This window comes from Xenopus tropicalis, chromosome 3 (assembly GCF_000004195.4).
Source record: "Xenopus tropicalis strain Nigerian chromosome 3, UCB_Xtro_10.0, whole genome shotgun sequence".
In the NCBI taxonomy this organism is placed as follows: Eukaryota; Metazoa; Chordata; class Amphibia; order Anura; family Pipidae; genus Xenopus; species Xenopus tropicalis.
Window position 1 is genome coordinate 93,497,569 of NC_030679.2, and position 25,912 is coordinate 93,523,480.

The window sequence follows — 25,912 nt, forward strand, 5'->3', positions numbered from 1 at the left end:
CTACTTAAAGCAACATTTTTTGTTGTTTGTGGTCAGGCAACATGATTTTTTAACCTGAATATTGAAAACAAAGTTTAGACCTTGTTCCATATTTAGCCAAATAGGTATGTGGCAGTCTCAACAAGTAATTGATGTAATGCATCCCTACTGAAATGACAATGCTATAAATTACAGAAACTTGCCAGTATCAATCTAAAAAGATAGGAGAGGATTGGTTAATGGGCTGCTCATTGGGACATTTGTGCTTTGAGTGCAACCAAGGGCTCAATGGCGTCATTCAAACACTATGCCCCATGTTGTTGGGACTTTTTCAGTACAAGTCCCCCCTTGCAGCTTCTACCTTTGGCCTGGGTCCCCCTTAGCTCACATTAAGGTTACAGCCAGTTACTCAGCCATGGTTACAATTATAGAACAGTTTTCACACCAAAGCTAACCCTAACTGGCTTTCAAGCAGGGTTTCTGGTGTATGAATAAAACAAACAGACTTTCTACTCTAACCTCACCCTAACAAGTCTTCCTCCAGGCTCCCCCAGGAAGGCTAGACCCACAGTATGGGAACCACTAACCTACAAAGGCTAATTGTCAGCAAATAAAAATATAGTATCAGCATCTAGCAGTAACACGAACAGACACAGTTTAGCAGAGATACTGTAAAATGTCAAAGTATCATGTCACTGACTCTCAGCCAGTAATGCTTATTTAAAAAAATAAAATGATAAATAAAATCTAGTATTATGATAGTAATGATAATGATAATTATGATAGTAATTATCATTTAATATATCTAGTAACTGTTGCTATTAAAGCAGCAGTCAGGTAATCCTTAATGCTGAGTTTACTGTAATTGACCATTTAAAAATCCATTGTAACCGCCCTTGCATAAAGTCATAAATAATACAAACATATCTTGCTAAAGTCAATAAGAACATGGCTTCTGATTTTACAGTGATGTTGTTCTATTTCTGGCTGCTACTATGCCAAGAGGTTATTTTCCTACTGCTTTTGCCAGTACCGATTGTCAGGGATACTTGAAAAAAAGCCCAGCAGCAAAACCAAATTATTTCATCATTGTTGGAAAAAAATAAAAAGGACTTACTCAGACACCCACTTAAGGATGTGATGGAGAATATTAAGACTGTTGATGGGCCTGCAAAAAAAAAAAATAAATAAATAAAAATCCAAACAAAAAAAAAAAAAAAAAAATCTATAAAATGGAATATATTTTCAGATGTAACACACTATTGCAGATGATGAGTTAAACATGTTAAAGAGATTGTTAGTTATATCTATAGCTAAACTATACATTATTCCTCTGTGACCAAGCACATTAGGTTGTCCGCAGCTTTAATTGTTACATTAAGTTTAAGGGGACAGTTTCAGCTCAGCAGACCAGTAAGGAAATGGCCAAATCTGAATTCTGCAAAACGTACCAGGATTTAACCGAACCATATTCAGGAGTGCAACCCTACTGTGGGTACTGACATACAATAGTTTATACTAATGTCACACAAAGAAGTTTATGCACTGGTGCAGGACAAGAAACCCCCAGTGTGTTCCCATCAGCTTGTTCTGAGAGCACTGACAGACATGGCATCTTCCTGTCAGTGGTCAAAAGGGGCAATTTTCAGCCTGAAAATCTGTCACATGAAGAACAGACAAGCTGGTGCCATGGCAGTCAGTACTCACAGAAGATGAGGCAGATGGCAGTGGAATGGCAGTTTCTACTTACAGCATATTTATACGTGTGATTTGAGTCTTACAGTGGCAGAGCAGGAGAAGTTTATTGCTGTGCTGCACAGGAGGTAAGCATTAACAATGAAAATGTCTTTCCTATCAATATTTGGAAGGGCAATAACAGATAAAAGCAGAATGCTTGGACATAAGGGGAACCTGTAGATGCTGCATGTAGATGTATAGGTGTGTTTGTTAAAAGAAGATATAGGTTTACAGTTTATGCACATTATGGTTTTATTTGCAGTTACTAAACTTTGGCAAAGGAGCCTGTCTGGCCTAAAGCAGCAGATAATTTGGCAGGTTGGCAACAGTTTAGATGTTAAATTAGCTAAACCAGTCAGTAAGCTTAAGCCAATAAGAGAGTAATGCTCATGTTAGCACAAAGTTTTACGGTTGAAGACATTTTTACATCACAAAAAATTTAATCAACGTTCAGAGCAACTTACTTTAAGTTACTGATCATGTCATTAAGCCTTTCACAGGTGATCTCTTCCAACATGAAGAACTTTGATGTAAATGCATCGATATGACCTGCAGCAAAAGAGTAAATAAAATAAAAATAAAGTTATACATACATATAAATAAGCAGTTATGTATATTTTATTCATATTGAAATACAGTGTGCATTATTGGCTAAATCAATGTGCAATCTTTATTAAAATCTTAGAAAGAATGGGATTAACTCTGCTGCTCCTTGCCACTTCCTTCTGTTCTTATCATTCAGGTTGTCAACCCAAATGAACTAATGGTATGGCCCACAGCATTAATTAATCTTAAGAGCTAATTTGTTATTTGCTATGTTAACCTATGTGCTTTTTTGCCCTGATTAGCTTCAATAGCTTCCTCCATTGCTACACAGCTTATTTAGTGTTTCTGACAAATATGCAATTTTATTAGTTCTTCATTTTTACCAATTTGTTTTTTCTCTATGATACAGAACATGTATAGGATCCATTATCTGGAATGCTTGGGACCTGGTGTTTTCCTGCATAAAGAATCTTAGGACCACCATACCCGGTCTTCTAAAAAATAATTTAAACATTAAATACACCAAATAGGATTTTTGCTACCAATATAGATTCATGCAGCTTAGCTACTATCAAGTACAAGGTACAGTTTTATTACAAAGAAAAAGGAAATACTTTTCATGCTAGGTCCATCATGCTAGGGTATTTTCAGTGCACTGGTAATGTAATTATCTAACTCGCAAGGACCAAACATGCAGTAGCTTTCTGCTTTTGCCCTGTTTAGCTCAAGAAATTTAAAAAAGTGTGGATTTTTTTTATCACATTTGATCTAATGAGTAACTACGATAATGGAAATTATGTAAAAATCCAGCACCTACACAATTATGTTAACTGCATTTTTATGTAACAGGCTTAACTGATGCACTTAGCTTACAAGGTTTAGCACCATTTTCCCCTAAAGGAATAAAGTGTGCTGTGTGCATTTTATGCATCAATAATGCCTGCCACACACACACAACAATTCTGTAAGTATTGGCTTGTTATATAGCCTAAGATGCACCATAGCCCTGAAGAGGTTAATCATTAAATCGACTGTAGCTTAGCTACAAAAACCCCAGAAGCCAGTAATGGCTGGGTGAGCTTTAGGGTGTGGCACAGCCATGGAAACAGTGAAACAAAACACAGTATCTTTCCAGAACAGGAAATTGGTCAGAGCTGTGCATTCAGCAGAGCGGATGAGTGTACGAGGGCTGCCAGTCTGACTCACACTAGCGCTCTAACCTTGCATCCGTGTCTTCTTACTAGGAAAAAATAACAGGAATGGAAACCTCACAGCACTGTTTCTAAACTAGATATATATGAATATGCTCACATATATGGGATGTGTTATCCAGAATAGCTGGGATCTAGGGCCTTACTTCTTTGCATAATGTGGATGTTACAGAAATCAGTAAAACACAAAAAAAAAAAAAAAAGTTGAGCTATGCTTTAGGGCTCTCAAGGCAACTTCGGCGATTTCCGCAAATCGCACCGCCACGTATGTCATCCCACCGGCGATTTACATTTTCGCCGGTGGGATGTCATATCGGGGAGATTAGTCGCCTACAACAAGGGAGATTTGTTGCAGGTGACTAATCTCCCCATGTACCAGAGCCCTTAGACACGGATTTATGCCACTTATGCATATTTCGAGTCTGCTTGAGGAGAGGTTTCCTGTATTTTAATAATCATTGGTGTATGTAATGCCAAAATTTGTACATGGTGTTTTACATAGTGTCCAGTCACTCAAATGAGCAGAGCTTAAGCTATTTATATCTGCCCAGATTTGGTCAGTCTGGCAACTTCAACTATACTAAAAGATTAAGTAAATTAGGCCCTAGGGTCCCTCAATACAGAAAATGTCATTTTTTTGGTAGGAGCGTTATTAGCAGATAAAGAAAATGACAGCAGCAGCAGCTCCATATCCTGCAGTTGCAATTGGTTGGGTTGTTGGCCATAATTAAAGTAACAGCAGCATCTGTTCCACTCCTGTGTATGACTTGCACTGTGGTATCGGTCCCAAAAAGCTAAGTGTACAAATTATTATTAATCACCTCCCAGTCACAACTGCACTTTTTAAAGCAAAAAAGCCACATAACAAGATTATGGTTATCTAAATCCAAAACTGGTCAGTAATAGAACTTTCCTCTAATTCAAGTCAGACACAAGATGCAAATCCTTGTGCTTGGTGAAGTGATGGAGATTAGAAACACAATAAAACTGGCTTGTTATCACTGGCCCTGGAAAAATTTGCCAAATGGTGAAAAATCAGCGTGACGCAACTTGTTTGATGCCCGCAACAACTTTTTTGATTTGCACTTCATTTTTTCTGATGCATGCTTAATTTTGTTTGACGTGCGCAACTTTTTGTCACATGGCAAATTTTTCCATAGCGAATTCTGGTGGCTGTTCCGCAAAAAAAAATCCACCAATGGCGGAATGCGGAAATTCACCCCAAATCCATGCCTGGCAAAACATTTCGCTCATCACTACCACTGGTATAAGAACAGCTCTTTAGTAAAGGCTTTGTAAGAAGTAAAATGTTTGTTGGTAAAGTGCAAATGGTGTTTTCTTGGCATACAAAAAAATATTGTGATTTTAAGAAAACATCCGTCTAAAAAAAAAAAAAACTAAGTTCATGAAAGAAAAATAAAATGCTGTAGCTTGACTCTTTCTAGTTGAATTTCTATACATGTCATAACCAAGGAGCTGCTTTTCTATAAAAATAAAACCACCTACATTCTAAGATAGGACTAGTTATTTCCTGTAGCACTGTGCACACAATGGAACCTTTGTGTAAGACATCATTTTGTATAAGAAAAGCAATAGTACAGGTATGGGACCTGTTATGCAGAATGCTCAGGACCTGTTTTTTCCCCAAATAAGCTGTTTTTCATTGATTTGGACCTCCATTTTATTTTAAAAAAATAATTTGAACCTGATAGTATTGTTCTGCCTTAAATTAAAATTAATTATATCGTAGATGGGGTCAAGTACAAGTTTCTGTTTTGTTATTACAGAGAAAAAAATTATTCTTAAACATTTTCTTCATTTGATGGAGTCATGGGAGATGGCCTGCCCTAATTCTGAGCTTTCTGGATATTGGGTTTCCGGATAACGGATTCCAGACCTGTATACTGCATAGCTAGCATGAAAGCAGGTTTTAATGCAATTCTTAAAAATTGCATTAGAACGTGCTAACATACTACTCCAGAGAGAAGTCTTCTGGATTAAAAAATTAAATACATTGTCACCGTGTGGTCTGAATGAACAATGTTCACTCTCATGTTTTTTAAACCAGAGATAAAAAGAATGTTTATAGAAGGATGTTTTCTTAGCAACATGGTAATATTTGGTGGATGTTTGGCTATAATGTGCTCTGCCTTTTTCTCTTTTAAGTTAACACTTACTTTACTTGTTTTTAACTGAAAACTGTGTCTTGAGAAAGGTCCGAGATGGGGACCGAAACGTTGGCCTGTTTTCTTTATAATGATGCTAATTAAAAGTTCAGTTTTCTTCTTACTAAAAATACCTGGTGTGCATCTATATTTTGAGATATTATTATATAAATACATACATACTATATTGTGCATCCACCCTTAAGAAAGCAGCACAGAGCATGTGCAGTGAATCAGCAGAAAAGAATATGGTGAGCTAATGGATTGGAGGCACAGATCTTCACTCCTAAAGCACTGTGGTTGCCTTGGGCTGGTACAGAAGCCCAAATCTACCAATCTACAACACTTCTCCTAACATCTTTAGTTAAGCTGCTTTGGTTTTCTTTAAATTCTCATTGCACCCCCTTGCATAATGGTCCAGCTAACAAAACAATAGAGGGAAGGGAGGAATTATACTCTGGTAAACTAATAATCCACCTTGCATGAACCAAAAATGGAGTAGCTTTAATTTTCCTGTTTGCCCTGTTTACTCAAGAAACAACATTTTCCTGATTTAAACAATAAGTAAAAAGAATGTCCAGCACAAGCCCCATTCATTTCACAAACTGCCACAATATAAACTCAACTGTATAATTATACCATAGTGATTGTTTCTTAAACGTAAATTTAGATGATAGCATCCAATCAACTTACCGATGTATAACACGCTGTTGGAATGCAGAAGACTCTCAGTCCACAGCTTGCAAATTTCACTTTCAGTAAGAATCTCTACCCCATAACACCACTGATAATTGATCTTCGTTAGCACATAAACAGGGACTTGCTAGAAGATGAAAAGGAACATGGCATCAATAGTTAAAAATGTAGGAAAAAATGGTCTGCTCTACTGTTGTATCAACAGATTATACATGTGCTCCATGCAAAGCATCTAAGTAAAGCTTTCATTCCATTCAAGAGAAACAAGAAAAAGTCCCAGTATTAAAGGAGAAGTAAAGTCATTTTGGCATTTTACTGCCAATAGATTTGCCACATTAGTGCCACCTAGAATATTTGTTCAGCAGAAAGCATTACCACAGCTGAGTAAAAAGCCCTAGACAGCAGCTGCTATTTTAAGTAGCTTCCTGCTGTAGCTCTAGCCATTGTAGCTCAGACCACACATTCCTAAGAGAGGGGGGAGTGAGTTTTATGAATCCTTATGGGAGGGGGGAGCGAGGATAGAACTGCACAGACTCTGGCCTCAGGAATGAAAGATTTTTCTGAGAGTGGAAGTCAACAAGAACATGTTACAAAAAAAAAAAAGAGACAATAAATCCTGTGTTTCTTTTGGTAGAGGATACAGTGCAGCATTTGTGTGGGTGCTTATGGCTGTATTTACACAGATCTTTCTGATAAAGATTACTTAGTTTTTACCTTTCCTTCTCCTTTAAGAACAAATATTGACCAACTGGTTCTTTCGTGTTCTAAATATATTGATAATGGGTGAGTGCAGAGTATTTTTTGTCTTTGAACAATATCACCAATAAATTATATATATAACTAGATAACGAAGATGCCGCTCTCATAGTTACATAGGGTTGAAAAAAGACCAGTGTCCATCAAGTTCAACCCATCCAAGTAAAACCAGCACACCTAACAATCTATACACTCACATACATAAACTATAAATACAACCACTAGTACTAACTGTAGATATTAGTATCACAATAGCCTTGGATATTCTGATTGATCAAGAACTCATCCAGGCCCCTCTTAAAGGCATTAACAGAATCTGCCATTACCACATCACTAGGAAGGGCATTCCCCAACCTCACTGCCCTCACCGTGAAAAACCACCTACGCTGCTTCAAATGGAAGCTCCTTTCCTCTAATCTAACAGGACTTATGTACAAAACAAAGAATCTTTTTATTAAATGGTGAACTTCATTATCTAGTTCTGTTCCTGCTTTGAAGGCTGCACCCAGGCATTTTTTGATCTTTATATGTGAGTGCCAGTGGTTTCTATTTTTGATTATATATTATATATATATATATATATATATATATATATATATATATACATACGTCAGATGCATTTTTGCTAATAAATTTTTCATTTGTTTTTCATAAGACCTGTGAGTGCGGTACCTTGCATTTTTAGTTACATTACTTTCATTTTATGGACTGCACCCAGGCATTTTGCCAGAGTTCTAAAGTGAGTGCCTGTTGTGACTTGGACTAATATATATATATAACATATATATAAAATCTTAAAGGAAGGAACCGCTCACGCAGGACTTAGTGATCCTTTTAAGTGCTTTATTTAAAGATGCACGACAACTGACGTTTCGGCTAGGTCACGTCAGTTGTCATGGACAGTATATTATATATATCCAAAATAGTGTCAGCACTCCAAGGCTCAATATTCCACGGGGTGCACAGCCAAAATATGAGTATACAAAAAATAATAATCGTCCGTAGCTGTTGCCTGGGTGCAGGTCCAAATAATGTTGAAGGTGCTTGAGAGAGGGTCAGCACTCACAGGACTTACACAAACAAATTATTTTATTAAAGAGGAGACTAAAGGCCTTTAAAAGGAGAAGGAAAGGTGTAAGGAAAATAAGTGATTCACAGAGCAAAAGATAAAGAAAACAGAACGCATTGAGCTTTTAGCAATTTCAGGAATGCGACACAACTTAATGCTTGGTTTTTTAACAACATACAGTATGCTAGCTGATAAGATATATTCAATAATTATATATTTTCAACATATATAGTATGCTCGCTGATAAAATGTATACTTTCCTTGTGTTCTGTGTGGGGGAACATACAGTGGTGTGAAAAACTATTTGCCCCCTTCCTGATTTCTTATTCTTTTGCATGTTTGTCACACTTAAATGTTTCTGCTCATCAAACACATTTAACTATTAGTCAAAGATAACACAAGTAAACACAAAATGCAGTTTTTAAATGAGGGTTTTTATTATTTAGGGAGAAAAAAAATCCAAACCTACATGGCCCTGTGTGAAAAAGTAATTGCCCCCTGAACCTAATAACTGGTTGGGCCACCCTTAGCAGCAATAACTGCAATCAAGCGTTTGCGATAACTTGCAACGAGTCTTTTACAGCGCTCTGGAGGAATTTTGCCCCACTCATCTTTGCAGAATTGTTGTAATTCAGCTTTATTTGAGGGTTTTCTAGCATGAACCGCCTTTTTAAGGTCATGCCACAACATCTCAATAGGATTCAGGTCAGGACTTTGACTAGGCCACTCCAAAGTCTTCATTTTGTTTTTCTTCAGCCATTCAGAGGTGGATTTGCTGGTGTGTTTTGGGTCATTGTCCTGCTGCAGCACCCAAGATCACTTCAGCTTGAGTTGACGAACAGATGGCCGGACATGCTCCTTCAGGAATTTTTGGTAGACAGTAGAATTCATGGTTCCATCTATCACAGCAAGCCTTCCAGGTCCTGAAGCAGAAAAACAACCCCAGACCATCACACTACCACCACCATATTTTACTGTTGGTATGATGTTCTTTTTCTGAAATGCTGTGTTACTTTTACGCCAGATGTAACGGGACACGCACCTTCCAAAAAGTTCAACTTTTGTCTCGTCGGTCCACAAGGTATTTTCCCAAAAGTCTTGGCAATCATTGAGATGTTTTTTAGCAAAATTGAGACGAGCCTTAATGTTCTTTTTGCTTAAAAGTGGTTTGCGCCTTGGAAATCTGCCATGCAGGCCGTTTTTGCCCAGTCTCTTTCTTATGGTGGAGTCGTGAACACTGACCTTAATTGAGGCAAGTGAGGCCTGCAGTTCTTTAGATGTTGTCCTGGGGTCTTTTGTGGCCTCTCGGATGAGTTGTCTCTGCGCTCTTGGGGTAATTTTGGTCGGCCGGCCACTCCTGGGAAGGTTCACCACTGTTCCATGTTTTTGCCATTTGTGGATAATGGCTCTCACTGTGGTTCGCTGGAGTCCCAAAGCTTTAGAAATGGCTTTATAACCTTTACCAGACAGATAGATCTCAATTACTTTTGTTCTCATTTGTTCCTGAATTTCTTTGGATCTTGGCATGATGTCTAGCTTTTGAGGTGCTTTTGGTCTACTTCTCTGTGTCAGGTAGCTCCTATTTAAGTGATTTCTTGATTGAAACAGGTGTGGCAGTAATCAGGCCTGGGGGTGACTACAGAAATTGAACTCAGGTGTGATAAACCACAGTTAAGGCTGATGCCACATGCGGCGTAGGGCTGATTTTTTCGGCAAAGTCTCGCGTTTTCATGCGTATATCGGCTACATGTGCCTGCACCCGAGCGTATCCCATTCATTTGGGTGCAGGCACAAGTAGCAGGCGTAGGGCTGAATTTTCGGCAAGCGTTTTTCCGCTTGCCGAAAAAATCAGCCCTACGCCGCATGTGGCATCAGCCTAAGTTATTTTTTAACAAGGGGGGCAATCACTTTTTCACACAGGGCCATGTAGATTTGGAGTTTTTTTTCTCCCTTAATAACGTAAACCTTCATTTAAAAACTGCATTTTGTGTTCAATTATGTTATCTTTGACTAATAGTTAACAGTTTTTGATGATCAGAAACATTTAAGTGTGACAAACATGCAAAAGAATAAGAAATCAGGAAGGGGGCAAATAGTTTTTCACACCACTGTATATAAAGCAGGGTTGGCACTGGATTTGGCACTGATCTTATGCTTTTTTTGGATCTAACATTATTCAAAATGCTCTTTTACCGCAACAGGCCAATTTGTAAGGGCAAGGTTAAACTGTTCCCCACAGAAAGATTTTGGAAAAAAAAAAAAGACAAAAGGTTCTGAATTCTAGATTCAGGCAGGACCACTTAGCCAGAGAACTCAGGAGGAACTTCTTAAAAGCACAAATAGATTTCAGGCTCCCAAATTTTATCCAAACTACAGTTTTGTTTCAAGAGGACCAAAATGCTAACATTGGCTAACACCACTTAGCCAATCCATGAAAAAAACTCTTCACCATGGCAAGTAATTTATTGAAAATCTGAAGTGGCAGTTTCCATGGAGACAAAGGTTGCAAGGGGATTATATCTCAAGATGTTTTGAATTTGATATGTGGAAGTTGTGAGGATAATCCCATAAAAACAAAAAGTATTTTCTTACACAGCAGTGTTACTGCTACCTTAGATATTCTTTACCATTGAGAAGTCAGACCAAACCAGAACAGAGTATCTTTTTATAAGACATGGCTATAGACACCTGTTTAAGAGTGTAACGCTATGTGATACCAGGTCATTTAATAAATAGTATTCGGTTATTTTCTTTGTACCTTGGGTTTGCTCATAAGGTTAACTATATTGTGGAATTGCAGTGGATGAAAGACAAGGGGGCTGCACAAGGGGGCCTATCCTAGTGCTAGAACCTATGCATTTACTGTTAGGTAAAAGTTTATCCATGACTGCACCCTATTTCACTCTTTGTGGGTGTAATTTTCACATCTGGCAAGTCAGGCTGATAATTGTCATATCAATAGCACACTATTGTATGCTTTCCCTTCAGTCATCCCACAGAAACATGGTTAGTTGAGCAATAGTTTTAAGTCCTTCTACAATAGCACACTATTGTATGGTCTTGGGTAGTTGCTTTCCATTCAGTCATCGCACAGAAATATGGTTAGGTGAGCCATTGTTTTAGCCCTTCTACAGCCCAAAGCTCTGGACAGTAGGTTCCTCACTACAGGCTGCCACCCAGCATCTGTTAGGTGATCTATATTTATGGATAAGAGAATCCACCAGACTTGGTAACTGCAAAGAACACCTGTACTTACTGCAATTTTTTTTCTACAGTGCTTTTCAGGTAGCCACTGTGAACTTGACTTTGCTATATAAACAAAAAGGTCTGAAAAAACTTATTTGGGTAGGTTTAAATTCAAACCTTTTTTTTTTTTTTTTTTTTTAATTTGTATTAGCTTTTTGGTAGGAGCACCACAACAGTATGTATGCCCAGAGAGTTACTGATGCATTCTATGAGGAGTTTGTCTTTTTAAAAGGTGGCCATTCTTTTGATAACACTCCAGCAGGTGGCGCTACTGTTATTTAAAATGTTTTAGTACGTTTTTGGTTTGTGTCATTTTTTTTGTGTACATTTTTACTGTTCAGTTTATGAAGAAAATGCATTAATTTTGTTTTGTCAAAATTCTTCTAAGTTATAAGTTCTTTTAAATAATTATAAAATGTGTGAATTTTAGTTTTGCATAAACTATTTTAAAATGCTTAAAAACGTGTTTTGGCAGATATACTTACTACATTCAACAAGCTGGACAGCACTGAGTTAGATGCTATGCTAATTTAGGCCCTTATGCTGCTATTTCATTCATTTAATATTCTCATTATGTTCTTTGTTTGCCCTTTTAAGGTTTATCTCCTTTTCTTTCAACCTTAGGCTGATGTCCCACACAGAGATTATAGTCGCCCACATTAGATTTCTGCTGCCGCGGGCAACTAATCTCTCCTAAGTGCCTTTCCACCAGCAACAAAGGGAATCGCCAGTTGAAAGGCCTTCGCATCACTTCGGTTTTCCAAAGTTCCCTGCAGGAGACAATAGTAGTCTGGAAAGTCTTGAATATTATATATATATATATATATCTATATCTTATGAGGGCCAGGGAAGAGGGCCTGCACTTAATCAGCATAGGTGACTAAACATGAGAAAATACATTTCTACTGATGTCATTCTGATTCTGTGCTGGTTAAACATTCAAATCATGCACCACATTGCCTAATAAAGATTGTTAAGATAAATCAATACATTCTCCATTTATCTTACATGCTAATGTTTTGTACCTGACACTTTCAATGACAAAATAATTTGCCCATTCTTCCAAAGACTGACAGACCAAACCACTATTTCCCATACAGTTAACTTATTTCAAAATACTGCACAAGCACAACAGTGAGAATGAGAAAACCATAAACTTAGCCCATGTACAGTTAAGCGCAGACTGTACCTTTCGAGTAGTTTTGTCATGTGCACGTTTATATGTGTAGGCTTTGTGAACACTACTTCGAATCAGCAAAAGCATATCATCCAGACTGAAGAGTTTGTAGGTACTGTTGCCTTCAGTTGGGGCTATATACTCTGTTTCATCTTCTAAAGCAGCCAGGAGGTCTTTAGAAAGTAATGCTAGATGAAAAAAGAAGCAACAATCAAATATGGCCTAAGGTGTACCAGCAAAGAACCAACATGGTTAAAAAATGTTGTAAACTGAGTAAACAAGGTCCTGCATCCACTGGCTGCCCTCGGGCCACTAATTACAGGATTTTGCGTGAACAACTACCATAGTTCTGGTCTTGTGTATGCTAATCTTTGAAGGGAATGCCTTCTAAACTTTCCAAGGTTCAGCTCTTTATATTTCAACAAAATGAATGCATTTTTTTTTTTTTTTTAAAACGTAGCACAGGTACTTACACTTTTTAACATTGCAAGCCTGATTCATTGGACTGTTATTATCTGCATCAGACACCAAGGAGACAGATGGATTTAGTGGTGTTATGACTTCTTGTTGCGCCGCATGTCCACTATCAGGATTTACAGCAGATTGTTCTTGAGTCTTTGTTGTACCTGATTTTAGCAACTGTTTTTGCATCTTTAGAATTTGTCCCACAGGATCAAACTCCTTAGAAAGTGCTTTGGTAGGTTTTCTGGGCAAGCTCTCAGATTCTTTTGTGCAAGTGAATGGTGTGGAAGTAGGAGACTTGGGCATGAGAGTGGAGTTCTCTGTATCTTTGTTATTCTTTCTACAATCAATGTCAATGACAAGTTTGTCATCTTCTGAGTCACTCTGACTCTGGTCTGGTTTGCCAGATGGATTGGCAGTGAAACCAACTGCTCTGGGTTCAGGGATCTTGGTGGGATATGAGTTTAAGCTTTCGTCTTGGAAATCTTGTACCTCAACTAACAGAAAGCCTTTAAAAGAAGATTCATCATCAGAATCAGACCATAATTCCTGGGTTGTGCTGATAAAGTTTTCCTGTGATGATATTTTACCATCAATCTTTCCAGACCTTGTGGTGTCAATAACCTGTTTTTCCATCTCAAGCTTTTTCACAAGTGACGTTTTGACAGAAATAGATTTGGTGGATTCTGGGGCAGATTTAGGATCTCTGAAAACAGTATTTTTTGTTGATCCAAATGTCTCAAGTTCTGTCACATCAGTTTCAAAATCCACATCCATTTTGTAGCTGTTGTGTACCCTTTCTGAGCTGTTTTCACTTAGAATCTAAGGAAAGATAGGTTTAAAGTTAAAACAAATTATGATTAACAATTAAATGGAAGAAGCCGAAGAAAGCAAGACACACAAACAAACAGGCAAAAGCACCCAGCAGGCTGATAATACAGCAGCAGGATTAAACAAGGGGAAGAGAAGAAAAAGTGAACAAAATGAAAAGGGGTTGGAAAAATGTAGCAAAAGTGATGAGGAATGTATGAAACCAAAGACCAAATAAAAAGACCAAGTAATAATAAAAATCTTATCTGAAATAAACCAAAAAATAGTCCTAAAGAGAAACAGTAAAAAAAAAAAAAAAAAAATCAAGACTTGGTGTGGCATGAAAATATAAGGGAAAAGGGATGTATTAAGGGTCGGAGAGCATTAAAAAATTTAAAGGAGACATACCATATAAAAATTAAAAATGTCCAGTGAATTATACTCCTCTAGATATAGAAGGATTAAGAAACTGCTTAAGAAAGTTGATTCGGTCTGATTTATTGAGAAATTTCACCAAAACCCTTCTAGTCCCGCCCATTTGTTTCACTTCCTGCTGGCAGAATTCTCTGGATGAGCTTGGGGGCCGGCAGCTCTCGGTACACTGCACTGTAGGATAGGAACCAATCAGCAGCTAGGCTAACCTGATATGGAACGGAAGCCTGTCTTTGCTTGTGTGAGTGCAGGGCTGTGATTGGCTCTCCCCCTCCTACTGTGCTTCTGGCAGGGACCGTTAGGACACGCCCACCCTTCATTTGAAATGGGCAGAGAATTAAGAGGATCTATAGGGAGCTCCAATAAAGAGGCCATTTTTACAGACTGTATTTAATTTTAGGCCAAAGTGAAACCAGCACCGTATATTATTCAGTATTGCCTACAAAATTAGGTTTTTTTTCCATTTATCCAATATGTCTCCTTTAAAAGAGATGAACTCAGGGGCAGATGAGAACAAGAAAATTATACATTCTGTTCTACAGAAATCAACAAGACATAGGACTGGAAACATTTTTGACCAGGACAAAATCTTATGGCAACAAAATAAAGTGTTTGTTTTTACTGATCTCTGTCTGCAGCTAACACAGATAGACACTGACTGACTGCTATGGCCTACTACACAGGTGCAGATGTACCAAGTATTGATAAATAAAAGCTAGTAAATCCAAAGCAGGCCATAAACTGGGAAATATAAGCTGCCAACTAGGCCCCATATAAACACAAATTGGCCTGATACATATATCAAACAAATGTAAAAATCCTGCTGGCCAAAGACTGGATCTTCTTTGAAGGCTCCAGTATAATTGGATTGTTAGGCAGGATATTAGCCTAAATTGGCACTAGGCATGGGTAGCTAAATAAGACAGATCTGCTCATTTGGCGACCTTGCAAAACAAGTAGACTTTTAAGGAGAAAGAAAGGTAAAAACTAAGTAAGCTTTATCAGAAAGGTCTATGTAAATACAGCCATAAGCACTCACAGAAAAGCTGCAGAGTCCTCTATCAAAAGAAACACAGGATTTCTTGTCTCCTTTTTTGTAAACATGTTCTTCAGTATCAGACTTTCTCTCAGAAAAATCCTTCATTCCTGGAGTCTGCACAGCTCTCTCCTGCTCCCCCTCCCATAAGAATACATAAGAACTCTCTCCCCCTCCCATAAGAATATGTGATCTATGCTACCAATGGCTAGAGATACAGCAGGAAGCTACAGAGACCAAGCTAAAATGGCAGCTGCTTTCTTAAACAGAGAGAACTTATAGAGCTGTTTACTCAGGTATGGTAAAGATTTCTGCAGAATAAATATAGTGTTCTAGGTGACACTAATACTAATCTAATGGCAGTAAAATGGCAAAATGACTTTCCTTCTCCTTTAAGGTGTATCGCCAGGTAAAGTGAAAAATCACCAGAGATGGCCGCAAAGAGAACTCTAGAAAGGATAGACCAAAGTAAAAAAAAAAAAAAGGTCTTCCAAAACCAGGGGCTAAAAGTAAGAAGTGAGGCCAAAATTACGGTATTAGCAACTTGTACCTACGTAAGCAAGACAAAGCTATGATGACAATAGCTTTAGAAAGAAAATATTTCTGTTTACATTTTTTAGCTGGTCATGCCATTAATATTTTACATCAGGCCGATCACTCACCTGGCATAAAACTTCTGCTTTGTCTAGTTGAACAGCTTCTAGTAAAAGATTGTTATTCTTCTTTAAGAAAAGGTCTAGCGGTGCTTCATGGAACATTTTGTTTTTCTCTCTCATGCTCAGCTCCTTCTTAGGAAGAGGAGTGTCCATATATACTATTTTATATGGTTTCTCGCCTATTGAGTAAGTAAAAGATTAAGTAAATGCAAGTGATTCTGTACACTCATGAACAAGGTGGGAAAAGGATCAGAATCAGAAAGCAGGTTCTAATCAATCTCTACAACCATGCAGAGGTGACTAGGATACATTATATAAATATGGCCATTGAATGTTTGGTTAGGGAACAGAGATGTTAGTTTTATTGGTTTGTGGATGAACTGGAATTTGGACATCTGTTTGATCATGCTTTCAAGAAAGTATCAACATTCTCAATCCAGGATAAGCAATCATCATCATTACAGTGGTTCGAAAGGAGTGGTCCTTTAAGTTAACTTTTAAATTTTATAACTTAATTTTTTCAATAAAATATAAATGCTAAACCAAAATCCTTGGGCAAAGTATTCAGGTATAGCTCTGCTATAGCAAATGACGTGTTTTTAATATTCTGTGACTTCACAAACTTGTCTATAAGCCAGCCTAACTAATTTAAGCTTAGATCATCATACTATAGAACAAGTACCCAACACTCAACTGTTTGGTACTAAAATTTATGTCTTTAAAATACAATTTTGTGTTTATTAAATTTCCTAACTTCTAAGCTCTCTAATATGTGGGTGTTATAATTGCTAAATTATCATTCTTACTATTAAAGGAGAATCACCCCCACCCCTATCTGGTGATTATAATTGATTAGCCGAGACCTCAGGCCAGAGGCTAAAAACTGCACCTGTGTATTTTTGTAGAAGCTCCTCTTCGCCAAATTCTTCTCCTGACTTCTCTTCGTTCTACTCTGAGCATGCACATTAGTTGAAAGCTGAACTTCAGATGCAAAAAACAGCTTTTCCACTGTACTGGGCATGCGGCTGTCCAAGCCAGAAGAAAAGAAGCTAAAGATCACACCAAATGAGCTACAGACAGTGCAGTTTTGAGCAAACAGGAGCACCAGCCCAGGGTCGAAGGTAAGCGATTATAATCATGGGGGGGTACCCAACATTTTGCCACCCACCCAGTGATTGTACCTTTCCTTTCAGTGAACTGTTTTTATTAAGGGAGGCTCTAAAAGAAAACCAGATAAAACTAAATAACCTAAATACATTTTGAAAAATAAACCAATACCATGCAATAGAGAACCTTCTATATAACGCATGCTAAACCCTGTCTGCTTATTATAAAGGGGTCTCTATTGCGCTTAATAGTTCTCTTTTTCCCACATTACACCCTGTATTAGTAACTGGGCGACAGAATAAAGCATTAAAATGTTGAAGAGGTATGGAATTTTGCTAATCTGTTGAACACGCGCCTATTGACATTCACCTATAAACAACACATGAACTAACCAGCTTTAGTAATGGTCTCCACTCGTAAGGGAATCTCCCACTGTTCTACATAGCTAGGGCCATGATTGTTCAGTAGGGTGTACAACACCTGGGATGTTAAGACAACTTGGGGACTGTACTTCAAAGCAAGCTTGGCCACGTTTGGATCTGTGATCAAACTCTGTTAGGAGAAAGCATAAGGGTTTTACTCAGAGCTCACTATGCTGGTAGGTTATTTGTTTGTTTTTTTTACATACTTCAACAACAAAACCTAAAACTTGGACATGTAAATCTATATATTAACTTACTGTGTGCTGAACAGTAGCCTTTTTTTCTGGAGGGAGATATGTGAACGCTTTACTGAATGAGGCAGAGAGGTCAATTTCAGAAGCTGGAAATTTTACCTTTACAAAAGGTGCTGAACCCTAAGAAACGTGACGAAAAAAAGTTACTTGTTACAGTAGCAAGTTTCCTGAATTCCAGGTGCAAAATTCAAAAGACATGTTTCAGTACTCAGGCAGCAAGAGTTTTTTTTTTATTCTGATTATACATTTTCTAGATATTTTTAATAAATATAAATGTGTAAAGATAATCATGTAATGTCGTACTGAAGAAATTTCTTACAGGTTTTACCTTCTTGAAAGCATAGTGACTTAAAGGAACATTACCAAAAAAAAAAAAAAAAAAAATTTGTTTTAAAGTAATTAAAATATAATGTACTTTTGCCCTGCATTGTTAAAAGTGTGTTTGCTTCAGAGAGACTACTATAGCTTACATAAACAAAGCTGCTGTGTAGCCATGGGGGCAGCCATTCAAGCTGGAAAAAAGGCACAGGTTACATAACAGATAAACTATGTAGAATAAAATGGCAATCTGTGCAACTTATCTGTTATCTGCTATGTAACCTGTGCCTTTTCTCCTTTTTTCAATTTGAATGGCTGCCCCCGTGGCTACACCACAGCTTTGTTTATATAAACTATAGTAAGGTTTCTGAAGCAAACACACAACTTTTGCCAGTGCTGGGCAACAGTACATAACATATTAATTATTTTGATTCACTTTTATTTTTTTGTGTTACTGTTACTGTTACTAAAGGAACAGTAACACCAAAAAATGCCCCACCTAGAATATGCTGTTCAGTTTTGGTCTCCAGAGCTCAAACGGGACATTGAGTTAGAGAGGGTCCAGAGAAGGGCAACTAAGCTGGTAAAGGGTATGGAAAGTCTCAGTTATGAAGAAAGACTGGCCAAGTTGGGTCTGTTTACACTGGAGAAGAGGCGCTTAAGAGGTGACATGATAACTATGTATAAATATATAAGGGGATCATATAAAAACCTTTCTAATGTTTTATTTACCAGTTGGTCCTTCCAACGAACACGAGGGCACCCACTCCGTTTAGAAGAAGGGAGGTTCCATTTAAATATTCGGAAAGGATATTTTACAGTGAGAGCTGTGAAGTTGTGGAATTCCCTCCCCGAATCAGTCGTGCTGGCTGATACATTATATAGCTTTAAGAAGGGGCTGGATGGATTCTTAGCAAGTGAGGGAATACAGGGTTATGGGAGATAGCTCTTAGTCAGGAAGGAATTTTTTCCCCTCTGCGGCAAATTAGAGAGGCTTCAGATGGGGTTTTTTGCTTTCCTCTGGATCAACTAGTAGTTAGGCAGGTTATATATAGGCATTATGGTTGAACTTGATGGACGTATGTCTTTTTTCAACCCAACTTACTATGTTACTATGTAACTGGTGTGTTTGCATCAGACAGACTACTATAGTTTATATGGCTGTGTAGCCAAGGGGGCAGCCATACAAATGAGAAAAAAATATGGGTTACCTAGCAGATATCATATAAAACACCACTGTATTCTATAGAGCTTATCTGTTATCTGCTATGTATTCTGTGCCTTTTCTCCTTTTTTCCACCTTGATTGGCTGCCCTGTGGCTACGCAGCAGCTTATTTACCAGCGCAAGGCAACTGTACATTATAATTACTTTAAATCACTTAAATGTTCCTTTAAGAAAAGGCATAAAGGCAAAAAATACCAGCCAATATTGCTAATTCTCAATAAAATTGCCCAACATCTGATCCTCAGCAGTGTATTTAAATGATTTGCAGCACTACAGCACCTGCATGATCTGACTGACTTGTTAAATGCTGAACAGTGGTATCACATCCTGTACTGTTGAATCTGGTTACCAATATATGTAACTAAACAGTTTTACCCACCAAATTCTGACATAATTACCCAAAATGTACATGTTATTTTCCCATGCATGTCTGGCTCAATACTGGAATTTAGGCTTACAGATCACTGCACGCTGTCTAGGGGCCACCTTCAACTCTTCAAAAAATCTGTGTGGTTAAAACCTGCCACTGCACCAATGGGGACTCACCAATCCCTATTTCTTGCTTTTCCCCAGCTTTAAACTGCAACAGAGTTGGCAGGAAACATCTCCCCTTAAAGAGTATGAAAAGGCAAGTCTGGACTGCCTTCAGCTGCAAATTATCCTGTAGTGAAGACTGCAGTGAAGAGGAACCCAAGCCACGCACTGGGGTTTTCAAAAATTGTTTAATTTACCTTTAAATCCATTTCCTTTAGGACTCATCTGAAGAACTTATGAACACTAAAACATTCTCAGTACTGAGAATACCAAGTATCTAAAAAATTGGTTGTGTTGTAGCCTGTATTGTGTAAGTATATATCTATATATCTGTTTGATCATGCTTTCAAGAAAGTATCAATATTCTGAATCCAGGATAAGCATTTATCATCATTACAGTGGCCCTTTAAGTTAAGTTTTAGTCTGTTATAGAATGGCCAATTCTAAGAAACTATTTTTTTTTTTTATAGCTTTTAAATTATTTGCATTCTTCTTCTTCTAACTCTTTGCAGCCTTCAAATAGGGGTCACTGACTCCAACAGCCAAAAAACGATTGTTCTGTGAGGCTACAGTTTTATTGTTATTGGTAATTTTTATAACTTATATTTCTATTTAGGGCCTCTCATACTAGGGTCCAAATTACCCCTCAGGTACTTTGGACCCTTGCAAACAGATAGCTGCTGAAACTCCTAACTGGAGAGCTGCTGAACAAAAATTGAAGAATATTACTCTCTACTACGTTATACTAAAAGTTAACTCATAGGTGAACAACCCCTTTTTCTACGTGTATTTTAGCAGAGGCAATTCTTAGTATTGTTTATGGCAGGGTAATTTTCTGGTGTTAAGTAGCAGTGACAAGCAGCTGCTACTAAGAAGCTCTGTGTGCACCCTAATACCTAGCATTGCGCCTTACAACCTTAAATAGGTGATTTTATAGCTGTCTAGCAAAAACACTTTAATTATCCTCCGGTATAATGAAACATTCATAGGGGATTATATGAAAGGGAGTTTCCAGGCCCTTTCCAACATTTCCATTTCTGGTTGGTAACAGACTTTTCTGGTAAACAGCTGTCTTTTGGTATTGCGGCCAAATAATTTTATCTTTGTCTCATATTTCCAGAACACAGTGTTACAGAAGTTGGTTCAGATGAAACTTTAGTTCTAACTGACAGCTGAATGACTGAAATCAAATTGTTTGGCTTTTTTTTCAATCCCTTCCCAGACTCGTAAGCATCCATACCCAAAGGCTTCAGAAAGCTCTTTCACTGTAGGTATGGTAATACCACGTTCTTCATTACCAAAGTACAGTCAAAAACTGCCATGGGGCACACTTACTTTTTCACAAGTGTGCATTATACTGCTACACTAATAATGACAGCTTTTCTACAATATAAGCACTACACAGAAACAAAATTATCTTTGAAAAAGACTCAGAAACAATGTCACATTAGCCAACAGACAATAAAATGCTTATAGACTATAAAGCTTGCAAAGATGCAATACCATTTTAAGAAGGCACTTCTCTAGTTTCAAGGTCAGGTCAGGAATAAACTTTCCACCGAGGATGCTGGTCATTTTGTTCACAGTGTAGTGTTCTGGATAACTCTTCACAAATGCCTGACAAGCTTTCAGCAAATTCTAAAAGTTAGAAACAAATTGGTTATTAAAGTGAGCACAAGTTTTTGTGCCTAGGAAATAAACATTTGTTAAGGCTAATTTTTGAATGACAGAATAGAGTTTAGGACCAAATTACACATTTCTTTTGTTTAAATATTGGGGTAAATAAGGGTGGCAAACTATTGTCACACCCCCAGCAATTTAGGCTTTTCTTCTCCTTAATACAGACAGTGTTAACAGTCAGGTTTATTTATAAAGAGCAGTAAACAGAAGCAATCTGCCAATTCATAGAACTCACAAATTAATCCAGAGGCATCTTTAATTACAGTGTGAATCCAGTTCTTATATACAGGCACTATCAACAATAATGGAAGCTGGCAATGAGTTTATAAGCAGTATATTTATACCTCTGATTATTTAGATCGGCCCACTCTGCACTTGATTATTGACTCTTCTGGAAAAAAAAGTAACTAAATGGGCAAGTTTCCATTTTGGTGTTGGCAATGCAAGGCAATACTAAATATTATATATATATATATATATATATATATATATATATATATATATATAGTGTAAAAATGATTTTTTTTAAAAAACTTTATACAAAAAAACAGAACATATTAGCCCAATGTAATTAATAAAAAACATCAGTTTTTGATTAAATGAAAGGATGTTAGGTTGGTACTTTTCACTTAATCTTAAAAAAGAAGCCTCTTATACTTGATACCCAATAACTACTACACTCTACCCCCACACAATGTAAAAAAAAAAAAAGTCATAGGACAAAGCAACATGTTGGTTTATTGCTGCTAGTGCATAGATGTGGAGAATGCTTCTAACAGTTATAGCAATATCATTCACTTGTGGAGCAAAGCGACCTACTAGTGGACAATGACAGTAAATCTCATGTATATGTGTGTATGCCTAGTAAGCATGCCTCTTTCATATATCATAAAATATTCAATTATTACTTACTTGGGTATAACGGTCAGCTTCTGGACACAGCCACTCATAATCATTTGCACAGCTTCTGGCACTGTTATGCAGAAACTTAAGAAATTCTGCATTTTCTTTGCTTGACTTTGCCTTTAAATACTAAAATGACAGAAAATGTTAAATAAATCTTCTACGTATTTTAACATGAAACCAAATGCAAAGACAATGTAAAAGAAAATTAGAGGCTTAGGGCTGTGGCACCTTACATTTGAAATGGGAAGTAAATTGTGGCAAATTCTGTTTGCTACTACAGCTAAGGGATCTTTTATCTGGAACACCTGGGAACTGCGGTTTTCTGGATGAGGAATCTTTCCTTAATTAGGATCACTACACCTTAAATCTGCTAAAAATGATTTAAACCTATGGATTCATGCATAACCCACAGAATAAGGTTAGACCAAGCACTGGCACAAGGGTGTTTCTAGCAGCTGGTCAATACTACAGCATGGGTTAGACCGAGCGCTGGCAATCTTTTTCTGTGGGGCTTAAAAGCTCCCTGCTTTCTCACTAGAGCTTCTGAACTAAGGGTAGGTGCAACATGATCTTACTACTCAGTCACATTGTTTGCTGGGGACTTGATTTTAATTGCATCACAGACTTATAATGTTAATAGACAGTGCTGGACTCACTGCCTTGTCGTGGCACGTGAGCTTACATATTTTGGCCAAAGTGTGATACTAACACCTCATTTTTTTTTTTAATTATATTTAAAGGCAAACTGAGCGCGAGCAATCTCTCTTTCTTTATATGGATTCAAGCAGCTTACTTACCATCAAGTACAAGCTACTGTTTTATTATTACAGAGGGAAAAAAAAAAAAAAAAAGGCTGACTTACACAGTGTTGAGGTTCTAGGTTTGATTACTGCCAAGGCACTTTCTGCATGGGATTTGCATGTTTTCTGTGTGCTTATGAATTTCCTGGTTGCTGAATATGTCAGTGCTACATAAGGTATAATAAATATGAAATATTGTCTGCCCCAGTAAAATCTACACTTCAACTAGGGTCAATATAATCATTTGCCATATAACACAAGTATGTTTTTGGCCAGTGGCAGGAAACTGAAGTACAAGAAACTTATACAGACACAGAGAAAACAAATATACTCAGAGAATACCCAACAAAGATTAAACAGATCCCAGTATTTTAAAGCATCAATACTAACCTCTGTGCTACTTTAAAGGACACGCTCAATCAGTGTGTGATACCAAATGTTAGTCACCACCCTGTAATTGTAATAACTTTCCCAACACCCCAGTTGGTGCTCCTGTTAGCAGAAAACAGCAATAGCCCAGGGTACTTCTGTGTAAGCTATCCCCTTGCTCCTTCTTTCTTTGTGGCTGGTAAGCATGCAAATTAGAGTGAAAGCCAAACTTTAACAAAAAATGGTGGCCTTTTCACTCTACTGCACATGCATCGACCCTAAGATTTTTAAGAAAAGAGATGGGAAGAAGAGGATTGCGCACTCCTGATTACCCTGGGCCAGTGCAGTTTTCTGCTAACAGGAGATGTTCGCTAATCCAGGTATGTGATTAGAATCACAGGGGGTGCCAACATTAGGCACCCCCTAAGTGACTGAACCTTGCCTTCTCTTTTAATACATAGATATGTAGTTAGAACATCTAAGGGCTCTGGCACACGAGGAGATTTGTCGCCGGTGATTTTTAAAAGAGCGATTTGGCGACAAGACGAGCGACAAGACGCCAATGCTAAATCAATGGAAATCACCAGCGTCAAAACATACGAGGCTACTTCAAATCGCCTACTGTTTCAAATCGCACACAGACCCTTTTCTGAGCGACTTGAGTAAACATGAGGGGGGGTTAACTGTTGAGTTTACCATGGGTAGCAGATCGCCTGGAGCTCAACTCGCATGAAATCTCTTTGTGGGTATTGTCGTGGCGACTTGTCGCCAAAGTGCCAGGCGCCAAATCTCCTCATGTGCCAGAGCCCTAACAGACATGGGGCAATAAAAACTGGCAATTATGCGTTGTACGTATTCGTTGAAAAATAAAATCAGATCATTATCTACATTAAGGATAAGAAGCACTTTAATGCAGGACTTACAAGGTAATAATCATAATCCTTCTGTTGGGGCATTTGAGGTTTGAAGTCCCATCTCTTACGAGCAAACTTAATCATCAGCTGTACATAAATCTTCTGTTCTTGCTCAGTAAGGGAAGAAAAATAGGGGTAGGGAAAGCGTGGCTCCGGAAGCAATGGTTCCTCAACTGCAATGGATGTGGATGTCACCTCAGTGTTAGTTGTAACTGAGGGCTCCTGAGCTAGTTTTTCATCTTCATCTTTTGATACACCTCCAGGTTCTGTCTGTTTTCTATAATATATTATTACATACCATCATTGTTACGAAAAACAAACAAACAGTATCAGCGGATATGAAAAGGTTGGTAGTATCAGCGGATATGAAAAGGTTGGTATTATCAGCGGATATGAAAAGGTTGGTAGTATCAGAGGATATGAAAAGGTTGGTAGTATCAGAGGATATGAAAAGGTTGGTAGTATCAGAGGATATGAAAAGGTTGGTAGTATCAGCCGATGTGAAAAGGTATTATCTGGCCATAAACATTAGCAGCATTTGGCTTCCATATATGTGCCTCATTCCCCCAATACCTGAACAGCCTATTGGTTGCATAGCCAATAATTTTGCATTGTTTCCTTGTATTTTTCCCAAGGCAATCTAGACTAAAAGGGAAACGACCCCAAACTATAACCCAATGTCACTAATTTAGCTTCTACCACTAACTTCGAAACATGACATTGTAATATACATATCAGTGTATTAAATATAAGTTCATTCACAAAAAGCATCTTACCTGGACAGAACAAAAAGCTCAGCAAGTGATGGTTTCAAAGAATATCTTTCATAACATTCATGTGTGAAGAAATCATTGGTGCCATTATGTGGTTCAACGTCCCTGTGAGAGCAGAACATATATAGTGTGTGGTCACAACAGGGACAGCGGGATTTAAATTGACAAGTATCAAAAACATCTTAGTACCCCAGTTTATACCTTTACCTTGTACTCAGGGCCGCCATCGGGGGGGGGGGGGGGGGCACAGGGGTCCCGGGCCCGGCCGTGATACAGTTCTTAAGCACAGGCTCCTTTAAAGCGTTACAGGCCCTTGGCTCATTGGTGGTCAGCGGGTAATTTTATTGGTTGCGCCCCGTGCGTACGCGTGACGTCAACACGCACGGGGCGCAACCTAATAAAAGAGAAGCTGCAGCGGCGATACGGGGGACACAGTTGGAGGAAACAGGCATGGGAACGAGCGGGAGGGGTTGGGGGAGGACACAGAGGGGAGCTGAAGGATGTTGGAGAGGACGCTGAGGGGAGCTGGATAATGTGAGGATGTTGGGGAGGACGCTGAGGGGAGCTGGATAATGTGAGGATGTTGGGGAGGACGCTGAGGGGAGCTGAAGGATGTTGGGGAGGACGCTGA

General features: G+C 38.0%; 1 protein-coding gene across 3 annotated transcripts in view; it reads right to left on the bottom strand.

The window, feature by feature from the left end:
- Nucleotides 1–25,607, bottom strand: part of ice2 (interactor of little elongation complex ELL subunit 2) — a 46,471-nt gene extending 20,864 nt beyond the window's left edge. For all 3 annotated transcript variants that reach the window (XR_004222024.1, XM_012966902.3, XM_031899135.1), the window contains exons 1-13: nucleotides 25,489–25,607; nucleotides 25,285–25,386; nucleotides 24,518–24,785; nucleotides 22,432–22,551; nucleotides 21,343–21,477; nucleotides 17,765–17,881; nucleotides 17,478–17,637; nucleotides 15,985–16,157; nucleotides 13,056–13,866; nucleotides 12,595–12,770; nucleotides 6,332–6,461; nucleotides 2,181–2,265; nucleotides 1,097–1,147 (exon numbers count right to left, since the gene is read on the bottom strand). Coding sequence is in view for 2 of the 3 variants with exons in the window: in XM_012966902.3 (XP_012822356.2) it covers nucleotides 1,097–1,147; nucleotides 2,181–2,265; nucleotides 6,332–6,461; nucleotides 12,595–12,770; nucleotides 13,056–13,866; nucleotides 15,985–16,157; nucleotides 17,478–17,637; nucleotides 17,765–17,881; nucleotides 21,343–21,477; nucleotides 22,432–22,551; nucleotides 24,518–24,785; nucleotides 25,285–25,386; nucleotides 25,489–25,508 (2,348 nt within the window). In the remaining variant the exon portion in view is untranslated. The remainder of the gene's footprint in view (nucleotides 1–1,096; nucleotides 1,148–2,180; nucleotides 2,266–6,331; nucleotides 6,462–12,594; nucleotides 12,771–13,055; nucleotides 13,867–15,984; nucleotides 16,158–17,477; nucleotides 17,638–17,764; nucleotides 17,882–21,342; nucleotides 21,478–22,431; nucleotides 22,552–24,517; nucleotides 24,786–25,284; nucleotides 25,387–25,488) is intronic.
- Between the last annotated feature and the right edge of the window lie 305 nt (nucleotides 25,608–25,912).